At 43.5% G+C, this 20,656-nt stretch overlaps 2 protein-coding genes across 3 annotated transcripts in view; one reads left to right on the forward strand and one right to left on the reverse strand.

Annotated features, from left to right (window-relative positions):
* The window catches only part of LOC139557219 (phosphatase and actin regulator 3-like), a 57,956-nt gene extending 56,684 nt beyond the window's left edge, over positions 1 to 1,272 (forward strand). Inside the window, exon 12 of the mRNA XM_071371727.1 lies at positions 333 to 1,272. Within this exon, the coding sequence (XP_071227828.1) occupies positions 333 to 348 (16 nt within the window). The 3' untranslated portion in view covers positions 349 to 1,272. The remainder of the gene's footprint in view (positions 1 to 332) is intronic.
* Positions 1,273 to 9,705: 8,433 nt separating this feature from the next.
* Positions 9,706 to 20,656, reverse strand: part of LOC139557220 (synaptonemal complex protein 2-like) — a 36,059-nt gene continuing 25,108 nt past the window's right edge. For both annotated transcript variants that reach the window (XM_071371728.1, XM_071371730.1), the window contains exons 17-22: positions 18,207 to 18,301; positions 17,738 to 17,837; positions 17,361 to 17,419; positions 13,561 to 13,639; positions 13,011 to 13,067; positions 9,706 to 10,375 (exon numbers count right to left, since the gene is read on the reverse strand). In XM_071371728.1, the coding sequence (XP_071227829.1) occupies positions 10,304 to 10,375; positions 13,011 to 13,067; positions 13,561 to 13,639; positions 17,361 to 17,419; positions 17,738 to 17,837; positions 18,207 to 18,301 (462 nt within the window). In that variant the 3' untranslated portion in view covers positions 9,706 to 10,303. The remainder of the gene's footprint in view (positions 10,376 to 13,010; positions 13,068 to 13,560; positions 13,640 to 17,360; positions 17,420 to 17,737; positions 17,838 to 18,206; positions 18,302 to 20,656) is intronic.

The following is a 20,656-nucleotide window of genomic DNA, read 5'->3' on the forward strand; positions in this document are numbered from 1 at the left end:
AAAAGGTCCACAGAGCTAAAGATCGATGTGCATGCTTAAAAGGGGGAGGAGGGGAGTCCTTGCTTACCTTCCCGGGGGCCTGATATTGGCAAGAGAAATGACAAATGCTGTCTGTCCCCAATTAAGCATGTGCGGTAAACGAAGATCCTCTAGTCAATTTGTGAGTGACCTAGGGAGACAGCGGCCCCACTCACCCGGCACACAAAGCTGTGCTAAAAATAGCACAAGATTGATGAATAGCTGTAATCATAACTGGAGTGATTACAAAGGCACCTTCTGTGCTCACGATCACCCCCCCCCCCTCACTCTTTCACCTCCCTCTCCTTTTGTAGGTTCCACAGGCCGTGAATACGAAGGGGAGTTTCTTCCGTGAAGAAATAATGCTGAGCCTAGAATTTTCGGTTGCTGCGTCGGTGGCGGTTAGAAACTGCCAGAGCCCGGAGGACATTCTTCCAGAGCCCATTCCTTTGTCTGCAGGGTGTCCTCAATTCCTCCAGCGCGCCCCTAGGTTTCGTCGAGGGGAGGTGGACAGACGGTGATGTTTGGGGGTGTAGCAGTGAATCCCGGAGGCTGTGTCTCCAACGTGGGAGCTGACTGGACAGAAGACTAAAGACAGAACCTCGAACTCGGACTCCGTCTATCTGCCTGTCGGTTAAGATGGAGCTGAGGGAAGAACAATGCCTGTGTGTGCGTGTTTTTTCAAACTGACTCCTTTGAGAAGGTGGCGAATACGTACAGGGAAGATGACGTTGTGCATGTGACCAGCTTCACCTTTTCTTTTTTTGAATAACGTGTCACTTGAGGAGGATGGGGGGGGGACTGTGTGGTCGGTCGTGGGTGTATTTCGTACCAACTGTATATATGTCAATCTGAACCGGACTGTCAATGTCTTCACTCAAAAGAGAGAACCTTTGTAAGCACTACTTGTCTTCAAAATACAAGGTCTTCAAAAAAAAATGTATGCATCTTATTTTTGGTAATCACCTTTTTTAAAAGTATTAATAAACTGATTGCTAGGTAGCTGAACAGGTAAAAGCCTCAATCCAGCCTTCCCCTTTGTGTTGCTCAGAAAGTAGCAAGATACCATAGTAAGCAGAGTGAATGTGAGATTCATGAGTCTGACAGGCAATATGAGATAATATACAGCAGGGCTCTCCAAACCTTTTCCCGGAGAGCTACCGTCCTGTAGGTTTTTGCTCCAACCCTAATAATTACCTAGTTGATAAGGGTCTTTCTAAAAAATAAAGGGGCCAATGTGTGACATCAGGGTAAAAATGTCAAAATGGTTTGATAAACGATTTTCTTGCAGCTTCACGTGTAGTTACAGGAATAAATGTCTAGGTAGGCACAATAAAACCATAACTCCACCTAGCAACAACAAAACATCTACATGTCACAAGAAACACTGAACGTTTCTTTGTCATGCCTAGTTGCCAGGGCTTTTTGTGCTTTAGTCAACTTCTCTATTATTTATAGCCATGCTAAACATTCCTGAAGAATTAAAAAGAATAACAACAGCATTTTTATGTTTTAGTAGTTGATATAATATCATATAATACAATAATAATAATACAATTGGTTCTGTCAACAAAATAATTGACAATAATGAAATCATTATAATCAGTAAACTCTTCAAGCATTGTGTGTGTGAGTCTGTGTTTGAAAACTAGCTGTCAAATTCTTGCTTCCTTTGTCCTTGTTTCCTCCACTCCTTGCCTCGCCTTGAAAGTGCATTGTAGCCTATGGGGAGGATCCTTCACTCCTCTCCCCCAATGTGCTGTGAGAGGGAGGTGAGGAATGGGCGAAACAAGGGGAGAATTTCAATTGCATTTCCTCACGTCCTCTATCCTCGACTGTCTCAAAACCCATTGGATAAGAAGGTGAGCGTGGAAGGACTACTGACCATCTCATCCAATGGGTTTTGAGAAGGAGATGACCACGGATGCGACGAATCAATGAAATGTGATGGCGCCGGAGGGAAGGCTGCCAACTTATTGGCTCTTAACCAACCATGCTATTTTTTTTGCGTTGTTCGTAACTTGTTTTGTACATAATGTTGCTGCTTCTGTCTCTTATGACCGAAAAGAGCTTCTGGACATCAGAACTGCGATTGCTCACCTCAAACTGGATGAAGTGTTCTTCAATGAGTCGGACGGGAGGGATATAATACAGAAACGCGACCAGTCCCAGATCCCCGTTATTCGTAGGAGAAGGAAACAGATTTCGCGGGAGCGATCAGGGTGCCTTGTGAGGATCAGGCGACGAGTGGCTAATCTGCCCTTGCCTTCCGTCCTGCTAGCTAATGTTCAATCGCTGGAAAATAAATGGGACGAACGGAAAGCACGTATATCCTACCAACGGGACATTAAAAATGGTAATATATGGGGGCCTCCCGGGTGGCGCAGTGGTCTAAGGCACTGCATCGCAGTGGTCTAGGGCACTGCATCGCAGTGCTAGCTGTGCCACCAGAGACTCTGGGTTCGAGCCCAGGCTCTGTGTCGCAGCCGGCCGCGACCGGGAGGTCCATGGGGCGACGCACAATTGGCCTAGCGTCGTCTGGGTTAGGGAGGGTTTGGCCGGTAGGGATATCCTTGTCTCATCGCGCACTAGCGACTCCTGTGGGGTGCCAGGCGCAGTGCACGCTGACCAGGTCGCTAGGTGTACGGTGTTTCCTCTGACACATTGGTGCGGCTGGCTTCCGGGTTGGATGCGCACTGTGTTAAGAAGCAGTGCGGCTTGGTTGGGTTGTGTTTCGGAGGACGCATGGCTCTCGACCTTCGTCTCTCCCGAGCCCGTACGGGAGTTGTAGCGATGAGACAAGACATTAACTACTAACAATTGGATACCACGAAATTGGGGAGAAAAAGGGGGTAAAAAAAAAAAAGGTAATATCTTGCGTTTCACTGAATCGTGGCAGAATGACGACATTAAGAACATACAGCTGGCGGGTTATACACTATCGGCAGGACAACAGCAGCCTCTGGTAAGACACGGGGCGGGGGCCTATGCATATATGTAAACAGCTGGTGCACAATATCTAAGGAAGTCTCAAGGTTTTGCTCGCCTGAGGTAGTGCGGTCTACAGCTTATCACGAGATACTCTATCTACCTAGAGTTTTCATCTGTGTTTTTCGTAGCTGTCTATATACCACCACAGACCGATGCTGGCACTAAAACCGCACTCAATGAGCTATATACCGACATAAGCAAACAGGAAAACGCTCATCCAGAGGCGGTGCTCCTAGTGGACGGAGACTTTAATGCAGGGAAACTTAAATCAGTTTTACCTCATTTCTATCAGCATGTTAAATGTGCAACCAGAGGGAAAATAATTCTAGACCACCTTTACTCCACACCCAGATGTGTACAAAGCTCTCCCTCGCCCTCCATTTGGCAAATCTGACCATAATTCTATCCTCCTGATTCCTGCTTACAGGCAAAAATTTAAGCACCAGTGACTCGGTCTATAAAAAAGTGGTCAGATGAAGCAGATGTTAAACTACAGGACTGTTTTGCAAGCACAGACTAGAATATGTTCCGGGATTCTTCCGATGGCATTGAGGAGTACACCACATCAGTCACTGACTTCATCAATAAGTGCATCGAGGACGTCATCCCCACATTGACTGTACGTACATACCCCAACAAGAAGCCATGGATTACAGGCAACAGTCGCACTGAGCTAAAGGGTAGAGCTGCTGCTTTCAAAGAGCGAGACTCTAACCCAGAAGCTTATAAGAAATCGCACTATGCCCTCTGACGAACCATCAAACGGGCAAAGCTTCAACACAGGACTAAGATCGAATCGTTATACACCGGCTCTGACGCACGTCGGATGTGGCAGGGCCTGCAAACTATTAGACTACTAAGGGATGCCCAGCCGAGAGCTGCCCAGCGAGCCTACCAGACAAGCTAAACTACTTCTATGCTCGCTTCGAGGCAAGTAACACTGAAACGAGCATTAGAGCATCAGCTGTTCCCGGACAACTGTGTGATCACACACTCCGCAGCCGATGTGAGTAAGACCTTCAAACGGGTCAACATTCACAAGGCCGCAGGGCCAGATGGATTACCAGGACGTGTACTCTGAGCATGCGCTGACCAACTGGCAAGTGTCTTCACTGACATTTTCAACCTCTCCCTGTTTTTGAGTCTGTAATACCAACATGTTTTACACAGACCACCATAGTCCCTGTGCACAATAACACTAAGGTAACCTGCCTAAATGACTACCGACCCGTAGCACTCACGTCTGTAGCCATGAAATGCTTTGAAAGGCTGGTCATGGCTCACATCAACACCATTATCCCAGAAACTCTAGACCCACTCCAATTTGCATACAGATCCACAGATGATGCAATCTCAATTGCACTCCACACTGCCCTTTCACACATGGACAAAAGGAACACCTATGTGAGAATGCTATTCATTGACTACAGCTCAGTGTTCACCATAGTGCCCTCAAAGCTCATCACTAAGCTAAGGACCCTGGGACTAAACACCTCACTCTGCAACTGGATCCTAGACTTCCTGATGGGCTGCCCCCAGGTGGTAAGGGTAGGTAACAACACATCCGCCACGTTGAGCCTCAACACAGGGGCCCCTCAGGGGTGCGTGCTCAGTCCCCTCCTGTACTCCTTGTTCACTCATAACTGCACGGCCAGGCACGACTCCAACACCTACCTACCCAGACTATTTGCATTGCCCCCCTCTGGAATGCTGCTGCTACACTCTGTTATTATCTATGCATAATCACTTTAATAACTCTACCTACATGTACATATTACCTCAATACCGGTTCCCCCGCACATTGACTCTGTACCGGTACCACCTGTATATAGCCCCGCTATTGTTATTTACTGCTGTTCTTTAACTTCTCTAGGATAGGGGGCAGCATTTTCACGTTTGGATGAAAAGCATACCCAAATTCAACTGCCAGCTACTCATCCCCAGAAGATAAGATATGCATATTATTAGTAGATTTGGATAGAAAACACTCTGAAGTTTCTAAAACTGTTTGAATCAGCAGGCGAAACCCCGAGGACAAACCATTCAGATTTTGTTTGTTTTGAGGTCACTCTCTTTTCAATGGGTTTTCATTGGGAATCCAGATTTCTAATTGACCTTCTTGCAGTTCCTACGCTTCCACTGGATGTCAACAGTCTTTAGAAATTGGTTGAGGTTTTTTCCTTTGTGTAATAAAGTACGGCCATCTTGAACGAGGGTCACTTGAAGTGTACTGTTCGAGGCGCGTGACCAGAAAGCTAGCTACAGTTTGTTTTAATCCTGTATTGAACACAGATCATCCCGTCTTCAATTTTATCGATTATTTACGTTAAGAAATACCTAAAGTTGTATTAGAAAAGTAGTTTGAAATGTTTTGTCAAAGTTTACAGGTAACTTTTGAGATATTTTGTAGTCACGTTGCACAAGTTGGAACCGATGTTTTTCTGGATCAAACGCGCCAAATAAATGGACATTTTGGATATATTTCGACAGAATTAATCAAACAAAAGGACCATTTGTGATCTTTATGGGACATATTGGAGTGCCAACAACAGAAGCTCGTCAAAGGTAAGGCATGAATAATATTTTTAATTTCTGCGTTTTGTGTCGCGCCTGCAGGGTTGAAATACGCTTCTCTCTCTCTGTTTACTCTGTTGCTATCCTCAGATAATAGCATCATTTGCTTTCGCTGAAAAGCCTATTTGAATTCTGTCATGTTGGCTGGATTCACAACAAGTGTAGCTTTAATTTGGTATCTTTCATGTGTGATTTAATGAAAGTTAGATTTTTATAGTAAGTTATTTGAATTTGGCGCTCTGCATTTTCTCTGGCTTTTGGCCAAGTCCCGCCTAAACTCAGATTTTTGGATATAAATATGAACTTTACCGAACAAAACATACATGTAATTGTGTAACATGAAGTCCTATGAGTGTCATCTGATGAAGATCATCAAAGGTTAGTGATTAATTTTATCTCTATTTCTGCTTTTTGTTACTCCTCTCTTTGGCTGGAAAAATGGTTGTGTTTTTCTGTGACTTGGCTCTGACCTAACATAATCGTTTGGTGTGCTTTCGTCGTAAAGCCTATTTGAATTCTGCCAAGTTGGCTGGATTCACAACAAGTGTAGCTTTAATTTGTTATCTTTCATGTGTGATTTCATGAAAGTTAGATTTTTATAGTAATTTATTTGAATTTCTGAATTTTTACTGGCTTTTGGCCAAGTGGGACATTAGCGTCCCACATATCCCAGAGAAGTTAATAATTTGTTATTCTTATCTCACTTAAAAAATATATATTTTATTAAAACGGAATTGTTGGTTAAGGGCTTGTAAATAAGCATTTCACTGTAAGGTGTTGTATTCAGCGCATGTGACAAATACAATTTGATATGATATGCAATTTATATTTTCCCAAGGACAGAGGAAGTAAGTATTTTACAGCTATTGAAGCGCCCATGCAGTCTTTGTTATTTTTTAAATCATCACTGTATGTCTAATAAATCAGTGTGTTATTTACTGAAAATAAATGATCAAAACAAATATTTGAGTTATTTCCCTGAGCCTCCTTTGGCCCTTGAAATGCTCAGTCTGATCATGTGCGCATTAGGAAACACATTTTAAGATATTTACATACACAGCCCTGATTGGCTGATAGGATGGTCTAGAGCCCACCCCCTTACCCAGATGAACAGTCATTGGTCTATTATAATCAGATCACATTGTTGTGACGCCATGTGGGCCAAAAAATGCTTCCTGGCTGATGTTTTGGTCACTTTTGAATGCTGGCTGTGCTTTCACTCTAGTGGTAGCATGAGACGGAGTCTACAACCCACACAAGTGGCTCAGGTAGTGCAGCTCATCCAGGATGGCACATCAATGCGAGCTGTGGCAAGAAGGTTTGCTGTGTCTGTCAGCGTAGTGTCCAGAGCAAGGAGGCGCTACCAGGGGACAGGCCAGTACATCAGGAGACGTGGAGGAGGCCGTAGGAGGGCAACAACCCAGCAGCAGGACCGCTACCTCCGCCTTTGTGCAAGGAGGAGCACTGCCAGAGCCCTGCAAAATGACCTCTAGCAGGCCACAAATGTGCATGTGTCTGCTCAAACGGTCAGAAACAGACTCCATGAGGGTGGGATGAGGGCCCGACGTCCACAGGTGGGGGTTGTGCTTACAGCCCAACACCGTGCAGGACGTTTGGCATTTGCCAGAGAACACCAAGATTGGCAAATTCGCCACTGGCGCCCTGTGCTCTTCACAGATGAAAGCAGGTTCACACTGAGCACATGTGACAGAGTCTGGAGACGCCGTGGAGAACGTTCTGCTGCCTGCAACATCCTCCAGCATGACCGGTTTGGCGGTAGGTCAGTCATGGTGTGGGGTGGCATTTCTTTGGGGGGCCGCACAGCCCCTCCATGTGCTCGCCAGAGGTAGCCTGACTGCCATTAGGTACCGAGATGAGATCCTCAGACCCCTTGTGAGACCATATGCTGGTGCGGTTGGCCCTGGGTTCCTCCTAATGCAAGACAATGCTAGACCTCATGTGGCTGGAGTGTCAGCAGTTCCTGCAAGAGGAAGGCATTGATGCTATGGACTGTCCCGCCCGTTCCCCAGACCTGAATCCAATTGAGCACATCTGGGACATCATGTCTCGCTCCATCCACCAACGCCACGTTGCACCACAGACTGTCCAGGAGTTGTGGAGGCCACACACACTACTGAGCCTCATTTTGACTTGTTTTAAGGACATTACATTAAAGTTGGATCAGCCTGTAGTGTGGTTTTCCACTTTAATTTTGAGTGTGACTCCAAATCCAGACCTCCATGGGTTGATACATTTGATTTCCATTGATAATTTTTGTGTGATTTTGTTGTCAGCACATTCAACTATGTAAAGAAAAAAGTATTTAATAAGAATATTTCATTCATTCAGATCTAGGATGTGTTATTTTAGTGTTCCCTTTATTTTTTTGAGCAGTGTAGATACATTCAACAAAATTAATGAATTGAATCACCTATGTCCCCCTTTTTATATCCTAATGTATTCACGTGAAAAAAAGGCTAATTATTATTAATGACTTTGTAACAGCTCCAAACAGATGTCCACTACAAAAAATGCTCACTGGTACCCTAGTTTATAGAAAGACCCATAAGCTGAATCAGGTTGGTTACAACTGTGGTTGGAGCGAAAACCTACAGGAGGGTAGCTCTCCAGTAACAGGTTTGGTGAGCCCTAACATACAGCGCGTTCGGAAAGTATTCAGACCACTTGAATTTTTCCACATTATGTTACAGCCTTATTCTAAAATGGATTAAATGTTTGTTTTCCCTCATCAATCTACACACAATACCTCATAGTGACAAAGCAAAAACAGGTTTTTAGAAATGTTTGAAAATGTATAAAAACAAACTGAAATATCACATTTACATAAGTATTCAGACCTTTTACTCAGTACTTTGTTGAAGCACCTTTGGCAACGATTACAGCCTTGCGTCTTCTTGGGTATGATGTTACAAGCTTGGCGCACCTGTATTTGGGTAGTTTCTCCACTTCTCTGCAGATCTTCTCAAGCTCTGTCAGGTTGGAAGGGGAGGCTCGCTGCACAGCTATTTTCAGGTCTCTCTAGAGATGTTTGATCAAGTTCAAGTCCGGGCTCTGGCTGGGCCACTCAAGGACATTCAGAGACTGTCCCGAAGCCACTCCTGCGTTGTCTTGGCTGTGTGCTTAGGGTCGTTGTCATGTTGTAAGGTGAACTTTCGCCCCAGTCTAAGGTCCTGAGCACTCTGGTGCAGGTTTTCATCAAGTATCTCTCTGTACTTTGCTCTGTTAATCTTTCCCTCAATCCTGACTAGTCTCCCAAGTCCCTGCCGCTGAAAAACATCCCCACAGCATGATGCTGCCGCCACCATGCTTCAACGTAGGGATGGTGCAAGGTTTCCTCCAGACGTGACGATTGGCAATCTTGGTTTCATCAGACCAGAGAATCTTGTTTCTCATGGTCTGAGAGTCCTTTAAGTGCATTTTGGCAAATTCCAAGTGGGCTGTCATGTGTCTTTTACCGTCTGGCCAGTCTACCATGAAGGCCTGATTGTTGGAGTGGTGCAGAGATGGTTGTCCTTCTGGAAGGTTCTTCCATCTCCACAGAGGAACTCTGGAGCTCTGTCCGAGTGACCATTGGGTTCTTGGTCACCTCCCTGAACCAAGGCCCTTCTCCCCCGATCGCTCAGTTTTGCCGGGCGGGTCTTTATCGAGTCTTGGTGGTTCCAAACATCTTCCATTTAAGAATGATGGAGGCCACTGTGTTCTTGGGGACCTTCAATGCTGCATAATTTTTTTGGTACCCTTCCCCAGATCTGTGCCTCGACACAATCTTGCCTCTGAGATCTACGGACAATTCATTTGAACTCGTGGCTTGGATTTTGCTCTGACATGCACTGTCAACTGTGGAACCTTATATAGACAGGTGTGTGCCTTTCCAAATCATGTCCAATCAATTGAATTTACCACAGGTGGACTCCAATCAAGTTGTAGAAACGTCTCAAGGATGATCAATGGAAACAGGATGCACCTGAGCTCAATTTAGAGTCTCATAGCAAAGGGTCTTAGTACTTATGTAAATTAGGTATCTGTTTTTTATTTGTAATACATGTGCAAAAAATTGTCATTATGGGGTATTGTGTGTAGATTGAGGATTTTTTTTATTTAATCCATTTTAGAATAAGGATGTAACATAACACAATTTGGAAAAAGTCAAGGGGTCTGAATACTTTCCAAATGCACTGTAAAGCATAATAGCTGATTCTGAAATTGATATTTGTCCATTAGAATAACGTGAATATGTTGACATACTGCTTTCATCTTTCCTTGCCAAGTAAGGCACATTATGGTTTCTCTGAATACACTTTTTTTTATATTTTTTATAAATGTTTTAAAAAGTTTAATAAACTTAGGCAACCTTAACAGCAAACAAATAGCAGGCAACCTTGTACAGATAAAATGCCATTCAAACAATTTTCACAGAAATGCATTATTTATATTGAAAATACTACTCTTATGGAGAGACAGTTAAAACTATAAAAAGTTATTAACAGTGTCAAACATCACTGCAATAATCCAAAAAAGTATCTCATAAAAAAATGTTAATATAAATTCACATTTGATAATTTTTAAATAAGGCATGTATATATATTTCTTTAACTTATGCTTAATATATTAAATTTGATTGCAGCTAACGTAGAATGACGGGCAAACTTCACAGAACACAAACATATCTTATAAATGTGCAGAGGTACTTGATTTGGGTTTAAAATCTTGGTCCCTCTGGCAGGAAAAGAGCCTGTAGTCCTCTCTTCACACTCATTATCTCCTCGTCTTGCTGAGGAGAGACACACAAAAACACAGCCCTCAAATACACTTGCAACATCTCAGGGGATGCAGTCTCAGTCTGCGCTAGTAAAGGTAGCACTGTGAGTAGGACTTTCAAAAGAGGGACCTCTTTAATAACCCATAAATCTAAGCCGGGGGGGGGGGTTCTACTAAACTATATGTAATTGTTTTAAGAAGGACATTTAGCTATTTGATTTTTAATTTTAAGACCCCTAGAAGTATATAAAAATTTTTTTTTATGAAAACATTGTTTTGGCCTTACTGCTATTAGCCCATACAAACGCATTGAATAACAGATCGTCCCCCCCAAAAAAAATCTGAAGGAAGTTTGTTCTGACGTGTCTGTCCTATATCTGAGAGTTCTAAGAAAGATCAGGAAACCTTAATTTATATATATATATATACAGTGGGGAGAACAAGTATTTGATACACTGCCGATTTTGCAGGTTTTCCTACTTACAAAGCATGTAGAGGTCTGTCATTTTTATCATAGGTACACTTCAACTGTGAGAGACGGAATCTAAAACAAAAGTCCAGAAAATCACATTGTATGATTTTTAAGTAATTAATTTGCATTTTATTGCATGACATAAGTATTTGATCACCTACCAACCAGTAAGAATTCCGGCTCTCACAGACCTGTTAGTTTTTCTTTAAGAAGCCCTCCTGTTCTCCACTCATTACCTGTATTAACTGCACCTGTTTGAACTCGTTACCTGTATAAAAGACACCTGTCCACACACTCAATCAAACAGACTCCAACCTCTCCACAATGGCCAAGACCAGAGAGCTGTGTAAGGACATCAGGGATAAATTGTAGACCTGTACAAGGCTGGGATGGGCTACAGGACAATAGGCAAGCAGCTTGATGAGAAGGCAACAACTGTTGGCACAATTATTAGAAAATGGAAGAAGTTCAAGATGACGGTCAATCACCCTCGGTCTGGGGCTCCATGCAAGATCTCACCTCGTGGGGCATCAATGATCATGAGGAATGTGAGGGATCAGCCCAGAACTACACGGCAGGACCTGGTCAATGACCTGAAGAGAGCTGGGACCACAGTCTCAAAGAAAACCCTTAGTAACACACTACGCCGTCATGGATTAAAATCCTGCAGCGCACGCAAGGTCCCCCTGCTCAAGCCAGCGCATGTCCAGGCCCGTCTGAAGTTTGCCAATGACCATCTGGATGATCCAGAGGAGGAATGGGAGAAGGTCATGTGGTCTGATGAGACAAAAATAGAGCTTTTTGCTCTAAACTCCACTCGCCGTGTTTGGAGGAATAGAAGGATGAGTACAACCCCAAGAACACCATCCCAACCGTGAAGCATGGAGGTGGAAACATCATTCTTTGGGGATGCTTTTCTGCAAAGGGGACAGGACGACTGCACCGTATTGAGGGGAGGATGGATGGGGCCATGTATCGCGAGATCTACACCAACAACCTCCTTCCCTCAGTAAGAGCATTGAAGATGGGTCGTGGCTGGGTCTTCCAGCATGACAACGACCCGAAACACACAGCCAGGGCAACTAAGGAGTGGCTCCGTAAGAAGCATCTCAAGGTCCTGGAGTGGCCTAGCCAGTCTCCAGACCTGAACCCAATAGAAAATCTTTGGAGGGAGCCGAAAGTCCGTATTGCCCAGCGACAGCCCCGAAACCTGAAGGATCTGGAGAAGGTCTGTATGGAGGAGTGGGCCAAAATCCCTGCTGCAGTGTGTGCAAACCTGGTCAAGAACTACAGGAAACGTATGATCTCTGTAATTGCAAACTAAGGTTTCTGTACCAAATATTAAGTTCTGCTTGTCTGATGTATCAAATACTTATGTCATGCAATAAAATGCAAATTAATTACTTAAAAATCATACAATGTGATTTTCTGGATTTTTGTTTTAGATTCCGTCTCTCACAGTTGAAGTGTACCTATGATAAAAATTACAGACCTCTACATGCTTTGTAAGTAGGAAAACCTGCAAAATCATCAGTGTATCAAATACTTGTTCTCCCCACTGTATATATATATATATATATATATATATTTTTTTTTTTACATGTATTTAACCCCTTATTTGTGGCACTAAACAGTCTCCAGATATACTTTCATTCATTTTTTCAACTGGTGCCGGGTAAACTTCAGACGAGTCTGTGGGCATCCTAGAGCAAAACAATCGACGTGTTCGTGAGAGTCTCACCTTTCCACAGAGGGGTCATATTAGTGTGTAGCCCAAACTGTTTTGACGCTACAGACAGAATTTGGCATATCAGCTGTACCGACTTCAGATGAGTCCCAAGACTCTTGTGGGGGTCGTAAGAGCCTCATCTTTCCATAGGGGTCATAATAGTTTGTGGGCCGAACCGTTTGGACACAACAGATGATTTTGTGAGATTTTCGGGATGTCTCATGGTCTGACAAACACAGCTCTAGCTCTGTCACCTTTTACCGCAGATACGGAAGTGCAACATCGGCGGATGTTGTGAATTGAGATGCATCCATTACAAAAAAAACATTTCTCTAGCTTAAACTGACAGATTTTTTTTAGGGGGATTTAATGCCGTGCGGTGGAAAGAGACATGGGTCTAATTGTTTTTTAGTGTCTTGCCTAGTCACAACTCTAATTTCCACTCACCATTTCCTTGAAGAGTCTGTCCTGAACTGACTTCATGTCTTTCCTCATCAGGCACATCTGAAAACAGTGGGTGACAAAAAATATTTGTTAATGTTTGAACTCTTCACAGTGCCACATGGTAGAGTAGGGATAAGCATAATGCCATACTGCACAACAGAGAACTGAAATCCTATTGCTTAAAACTGAGCTCAGATGAGCTGAGTTTCAGGTAAAAAAACAACAACAACATTGTAACAGGTACGCCTGTGAGACATATAAGGAATGCACATTGATCAAAACACAAGGTGACATGTACTTTAGATTTCGTGGGTCGGCTGTTCCTCTTTCCCTATTCTCTCTACTTGTGCCGTATGGAATTGTTGTGTTTATGATCAACATAGTGGGCTACAGTTTATATGAAGTGGGAGGCTAAGGTTTGGATGAAGTAGAGGGCTACAGTTTAGATGAAGTGGGGGTCTGAAGTTTGGTTGAAGTAGGGGGCTAAACTTTGGATGAAGTAGAGGGCTACAGTTTAGATGAAGTCTAGCGCTAAAGTTTGGATGGTCCACACCTGAGAGGTGAAGATCCTCTCCTCGTACTCCAGGCTGTGACACACATCGGTCTGGAAGGTACTCTTGAGGCTCTGCAGTCTGAGGAGGGCAAAGAACGAAAAGGTGAAGAAGAGCACACGAAAGAGCAAATGAGCCATGGGTAAGAGAGTGCGAGCGGGATAGAGGGAGGAGAAAATGAAATATAAAAATACTAAACCCATACCACTATCACATTTGCGTGTTTTTGTTGTGTTGTGAATAGAAAAACACCAGTTGTTCATAAATAATAAAAGACAATGAGGGACATGAATGTATCAGGGGCATGACCTCACAGTGGTGTTGCATTGTTTAAAGTAGAGAAGTCAGGGTTAGAACTGGGACAATAAACTGAAAATTATTGACACTGACCATACCGATCACTTATTGCAGGAATTTTGCTGATATCGTACATTACGATAAGTAGCCTATACTAGAGAAATGTAAAGTTTGAAATGAAATAAGTTTTAATATGGAGCGATCAAACTAGTAAATCAAATCAAATTGTCACATGCGCCGAATACAACAACCTCACCTGGAAATGCTTATTTACAAGCCCTTAACCAACAATGCAGTTCAAGAAAAAGTGTTAAGAAAATATTTACTGAATAAACTAAAGTTAAAAAATTATATAAAAAAAGTAACACAAGAAATCGACAACAATAACGAGGCTATATACAGGGGGTAAAGGTTAGTCGAGGTCAGTATGGATAGATAATAAACAGAGTAGCAACTTTTTGAGGATCTGGGGACCCATGCCAAATCTTTCAGTCTCCTGAGGGGGAAAAGGTGTTGTCGTGCCCTCTTCACAACTGTCTTGGTTTGTTTGGACCATGATAGTTCATTGGTGATGTGGACACCAAGGAACTTGAAACTCTCGACCCGCTCCACTTCAGCCGTGTCGATGTTAATGGGGGCCTGTTCTGCCCTCCTTTTCCTATAGATCACGATCAGCTCCTTTGTCTTGCTCACATTGAGGGAGAGGTTGTTGTCCTGGCACCACACTGCCAGGTCTCTGACCTCCTCCCTATAGGCTGTCTCATCGTTGTCGGTGATCAGGCAGCAAACTTAATGATGATGGTGTTGGAGTCATGCTTGGCCACGCAGTCATGGGTGAACAGGGAGTGCAGGAGGGGTCTAAGCCAGACTACGGTTTGCAACTGCACATGGGGACAAAGATCAGACTTTTTGGAGAAATGTCCTCTGGTCTGATGAAACAAAAATAGAACTGTTTGGCCATAATGACCATTGTTAAGTTTGGAGGAAAAAGGGGAATGCTTGCAAGCCGAAGAACACCAACCCAACCAAGAAGCACGGGGGTGGCAGCATCATGTTGTGGGGGTGCTTTGCTGCAGGAGGGACTGGTGCACTTCACAAAATAGATGGCATCATGAGGTAGGAAAATTATGTGGATATATTGAAGCAACATCTCCTGACATCACTCAGGAATTTAAAGCTTGGTCGCAAATGGGTCTCCCAAATGAACAACGACCCCAAACACACTTCCAAAGTTGTGGCAAAATGGCTTAAGGACAACAAAGGCAAGGTATTTGAGTGGCCATCACAAAGCCCTGACCTCAATCCCATAGAAAAATTGTGGGCAGAACTGAAAAAGCGTGTGCGAGCAAGGAGGCCTACAAACCTGACTCAGTTACACCAGCTTTATCAGGAGGAATGGGCCAAAATTCACCCAACTTATTGTGGGAAGCTTGTGGAAGGCTACCTGAAATGTTTGATCCAAGTTAAACAATTTAAAGGCAATGCTACCGAATACTAATTGAGTGTATGTAAACTTCTGACCCACTGGGAATGTGATGAAAGAAATAAAAGCTAAAATAAATAATTCTCTCTACTATTATTCTGACATTTCACATTCTTAAAATAAAGTGGTAAACCTAACTGACCTAAGACAGGGAATTTTTACTAGGATTAAATGTCAGGAATTGTGAAAAACTGAGTTTAAATGTATTTGGCTAAGGTGTATGTAAACTTCCGACTTTAACTGTATATACACCCTTATACAGTACCAGTCAAAAGTGTGGACACACCTACTCATTCCAGGGTTTTTCTTTATATAGTGAAGATATCAAAATTATGAAATAACACATATGGAATAATGTAGTAACCAAAAGGGTTAAACAAATCAAAATATATTCAGAATATATATATTCTTCTTGCCTTGATAACAGCTTTGCAAACTCTTGGCATTCTCAACCAGCTTCATGAGGTAGTCTCCTGGACTGCATTCCAATTAACAGTTGTGCCTTGTTAAAAGTTATTTATGGAATTTCTTTCCTTCTTAAAGCATTTGAGCCCATCAGTTGCACTGTGACAAGGTAGACAGCCCTATTTGGTAAAATACCAAGTCCATAATATGGCAAGAACAGCTCAAATAAGCAAAGAGAAACAACAGTCCATCATAACTTTAAGACATATAAAGGTCAGTCAACCTGGAACATTTCAAGATCTTTGAAGGTTTCTTCAAGTGAAGTCGCTAAAACCATCAAGCGCTATGATGAAACTGGCCACATGAGAGCTGCAGAGGATAAGTTCATTAGAGTTAATTGTACTGCAGATTGCAGCCCAAATAAATGCTTCACAGAGTTCAAGTAACAGACATCTCAACATCAACTGTTCAGAGACTGTGTGAATCAGGCCTTCATGGTCGAATTGCTGCAAAGAAACCACTACTAAAGAACATCAATAAGAAGAGACTTGCTTGGGCCAAGAAACACGAGCAATGGACATTAGACCCGTGAAAATCTGTCCTTTGGTCTGATGAGTCCAAATCTTAGATTTTTGGTTCCAACCTCCATGTCTTTGTGAGACACAGAGTAGGTGACGGATGATCTCCGCATGTGTGGTTTCCACCGTGAAGCATGAAGTAGGAGGTGTGATGGTGCTTTGCTGGTGACACTGATTTATTTAGAATTCAAGGTAAACTTAACGAGCATCGCTACCACAGCATTCTGCAGCGATACGCCATCTCATCTGGTTTGCGCTTATGATAGTGGAACTATCATTTGTTTTTCAACAGGACAATGACTCAACACACCTCCAGGCTGTGTAAGGGCTATTTGATCAAGGAGAGTGATGGAGTGCTACATCAGATGACCTGGCCTCCACAATCACCCGACCTCAACCCAATTGAGATGGTTTGGGATGAGTTGGACCGCAAAGTGAAGGAAAAGCAGCCAAAAAGTGCTCAGCATATGTGAGAACTCCTTCAAGACTGTTGGAAAAGTATTCCAGGTGAAGCTGGTTGAGAGAATGTCAAGAGTGTGTAAAGCTGTCATCAAGGCAAAGGATGGCTACTTTGAAGAATCTCAAATATAAAATATACTTTGATTTGTTTAACACTTTATTTGGTTACTACATGATTCCATGTGTTATTCATAGTTTCGATGTCTTCACTATTATTCTACAACGTAGAAAATTGCAATTAGCACAATTTAAGAACTTTGACCCAGTTTGAGATACTTTTCTTTAGTTCTAAACAGTCATGTGAATAGTCATGCTATGACCACATCCCGGAGAAACAAATAAACAAATGAGACAGAGATCTGGCCTCATTGACAACAGAGATACTTGTATTTTTGGTCACAGTTAATTTCCCCCAAGTTAAAAAGATTATACAATGTGTTCTGTGGTCCTTTTGAAATGGAGCAGGGGAGGACTAGAGGCTAAATTGCAATCTTTACAGTGTGTCTGTTTGAGCGGGTGGAACAACATTTTCCCACCTGGGACTTTTCACTCCCTGAATGTGGCAGAAAAACACACACACCTTCTAGTCTCTTTCTCCTGGTAGGAGTGGAAAGCCACAGACTGCTTCATCCAGTATGTCTAAGGAGAGAGAAGTGAACTGATAACACTGATTTAAATCAACATACAGTCAACTAAAGCATGGGAGGATTTCCCATAGACAATCCAAACCTGAAAGGGTTGGAATACCGGTATACTGCATTGTCAGGGAGGCCTCTTACTATTAAATACTGTTAATGTAGGAGTTTAACAATGTTAAATCCGTTGTGCTAGGTTGATTTACCGTTTTAAAAGGAATGCAGATATCCATATTATAAGGGCCCTGGTCAGTTTCCACAACATACATGCGACCAACTGAGCGTCTGCTAAATGACTACAATGTAATGTAAGTAATCCTACAGTCAGTTCCTTCTCCATGTTCTTTAGAGTGGATTCGTCCTCCTCCAAGTTGTTGATCTCATTCAGCAGAACACCCCTGACCTGTTCCAGCTTCTGAGACCTACACACACAGACAGTGGGAAGAGGAAGGAAAGGGGAGAGATATTGAGGAGACCAAGAGAGATTGCATGTCCACAATCTGTCAGATTGACATGTTCTTGTATACTACACAATGCAATCTTTATTTGTTGATTATACAGAGACAATGGACATTTGGTAATTTTTGCTGTCACAGTACCCAGCCCCACCACACACAACATACACAACAGGCTGGGAGCAGCACAGGGTCAGCCGCAGAGCAGCGCCCCTGGAGCAGGTAAAGGGTTAAAAGTGCCTTGCTCAAGGGTACATAGGCAGTCAGTGGCACCTGAGATATTGATGTCAGCAACCCTGCTGTTGCCAGTTCACTATTTAGTGTATACTAACTGACCTGTAGTTTTGAACTCTCACGCTGATGGAAGAGACGTGCTGCTGGACTGTCTTCAGAGACTGCTTGGTGTACAGCTCCATTCGTCTGGAGCGATTCTGACACACGTAACAGAGGTAAGTAGAACATATTTAGGGTCTCCCATAGAATACAAAATCCTATTCACAAAGGCCAAATCACCTTTAAGTGACATCAAACCAAATATGGAGATTTTAGATGAAAAGGCCAGGAAATTTAACAACTGAACACATGCCCCATTCACTTCCATTGATTGTTAGCTAGTGGTGGCTAAAGTTAGCTGAATATTGTAGTGGCTGGATTACAGTTTCTCCTGGCTCATAGACTACTTTCAAGGTAAGGAATAATCTAACATTAAATTGTAAAATCCTGAATTTCCCCTTTAAAGGCCTATGGAACTTTTGCAGGGGAGCTACACCGGGGCATCAACAAAATAGTAGGTTTTTAAAAAGGCAGTGGCTGCGGATCCTGACCTTTTTTCTCCGGAGTAAAGATCCCAAAGCTTCTGTGCATGTGCGGATCATGTTCTGACCATGTGTTTCCTTACCTCTACTTCATGCACACATTTTTGTGGTCTCCTTCCCTTCACATTTCTCACTCTCAAACGTGAATGACAATTCTTCAAGTTTTACCGGTGAAACGTCTATGAAGCATCTGCATACCAACTATTTGATCTCAATCAGTTTATGGGGATAAGCATTTAGATCTTCTTGAGTTATACAGTGTTGTTTTGAAAGTAGCCTACAGTGTTTCCTCTGAAAACTTTTTTGTAGCAGTGGGGGAAAAGATCTCAGAGGGGGATGGTTGGAGGGGGGTCCCTCATCATCTTTTTTTCGGGCACGTGGTCCACCCTGGATAATTTATGTAGAAGGTCTGAGAAGCTCAGTTCGGGTGACTTTTTAAAAGGACTTTCTCATCCAAAATGAATTAAAATAAAATGATGCTGACACAATAATTTCCACCTCCAGAAATGAGCTGTGTTGTCATGTGTTGCTGCCATGTATTGTTGTTGTCTTAGGTCTCTCTTTATGTAGTGTTGTGTTGTCTCTCTTGTCGTGACGTGTGTTTTGTCTTATACACTGCTCAAAAAAATAAAGGGAACACTAAAATAACACATCCTAGATCTGAATGAATGAAATATTCTTATTAAATACTTTTTTCTTTACATAGTTGAATGTGCTGACAACAAAATCACACAAATTATCAATGGAAATCAAATTTAACAACCCATGGAGGTCTGGATTTGGAGTCACACTCAAAATTAAAGTGGAAAACCACACTACAGGCTAATCCAACTTTGATGTAATGTCCTTAAAACAAGTCAAAATGAGGCTCAGTAGTGTGTGTGGCCTCCACGTGCCTGTATGACCTCCCTACAACGCCTGGGCATGCTCCTGATGAGGTGGCGGATAGTCTCCTGAGGGATCTCCTCCCAGACCTGGACTAAAGCATCCGCCAACTCCTGGACAGTCTGTGGTGCAACGTGGCGTTGGTGGATGGAGCGAGACATGATGTCCCAGATGTGCTCAATTGGATTCAGGTCTGGGGAACGGGCGGGACAGTCCATAGCATCAATGCCTTCCTCTTGCAGGAACTGCTGACACTCCAGCCACATGAGGTCTAGCATTGTCTTGCATTAGGAGGAACCCAGGGCCAACCGCACCAGCATATGGTCTCACAAGGGGTCTGAGGATCTCATCTCGGTACCTAATGGCAGTCAGGCTACCTCTGGCGAGCACATGGAGGGGCTGTGTGGCCCCCCAAAGAAATGCCACCCCACACCATGACTGACCTACCGCCAAACCGGTCATGCTGGAGGATGTTGCAGGCAGCAGAACGTTCTCCACGGCGTCTCCAGACTCTGTCACATGTGCTCAGTGTGAACCTGCTTTCATCTGTGAAGAGCACAGGGCGCCAGTGGCGAATTTGCCAATCTTGGTGTTCTCTGGCAAATGCCAAACGTCCTGCACGGTGTTGGGCTGTAAGCACAACCCCCACCTGTGGACGTCGGGCCCTCATCCCACCCTCATGGAGTCTGTTTCTGACCGTTTGAGCAGACACATGCACATTTGTGGCCTGCTGGAGGTCATTTTGCAGGGCTCTGGCAGTGCTCCTCCTGCTCCTTGCACAAAGGCGGAGGTAGCGGTCCTGCTGCTGGGTTGTTGCCCTCCTACGGCCTCCTCCACGTCTCCTGATGTACTGGCCTGTCTCCTGGTAGCGCCTCCATGCTCTGGACACTACGCTGACAGACACAGCAAACCTTCCTGCCACAGCTCGCATTGATGTGCCATCCTGGATGAGCTGCACTACCTGAGCCACTTGTGTAGGTTGTAGACTCCGTCTCATGCTACCACTAGAGTGAAAGCACCGCCAGCATTCAAAAGTGACCAAAACATCAGCCAGGAAGCATAGGAACTGAGAAGTGGTCTGTGGTC

The sequence above is a fragment of the Salvelinus alpinus genome, chromosome 28 (genome assembly GCF_045679555.1).
Source record: "Salvelinus alpinus chromosome 28, SLU_Salpinus.1, whole genome shotgun sequence".
Taxonomy (NCBI): Eukaryota; Metazoa; Chordata; class Actinopteri; order Salmoniformes; family Salmonidae; genus Salvelinus; species Salvelinus alpinus.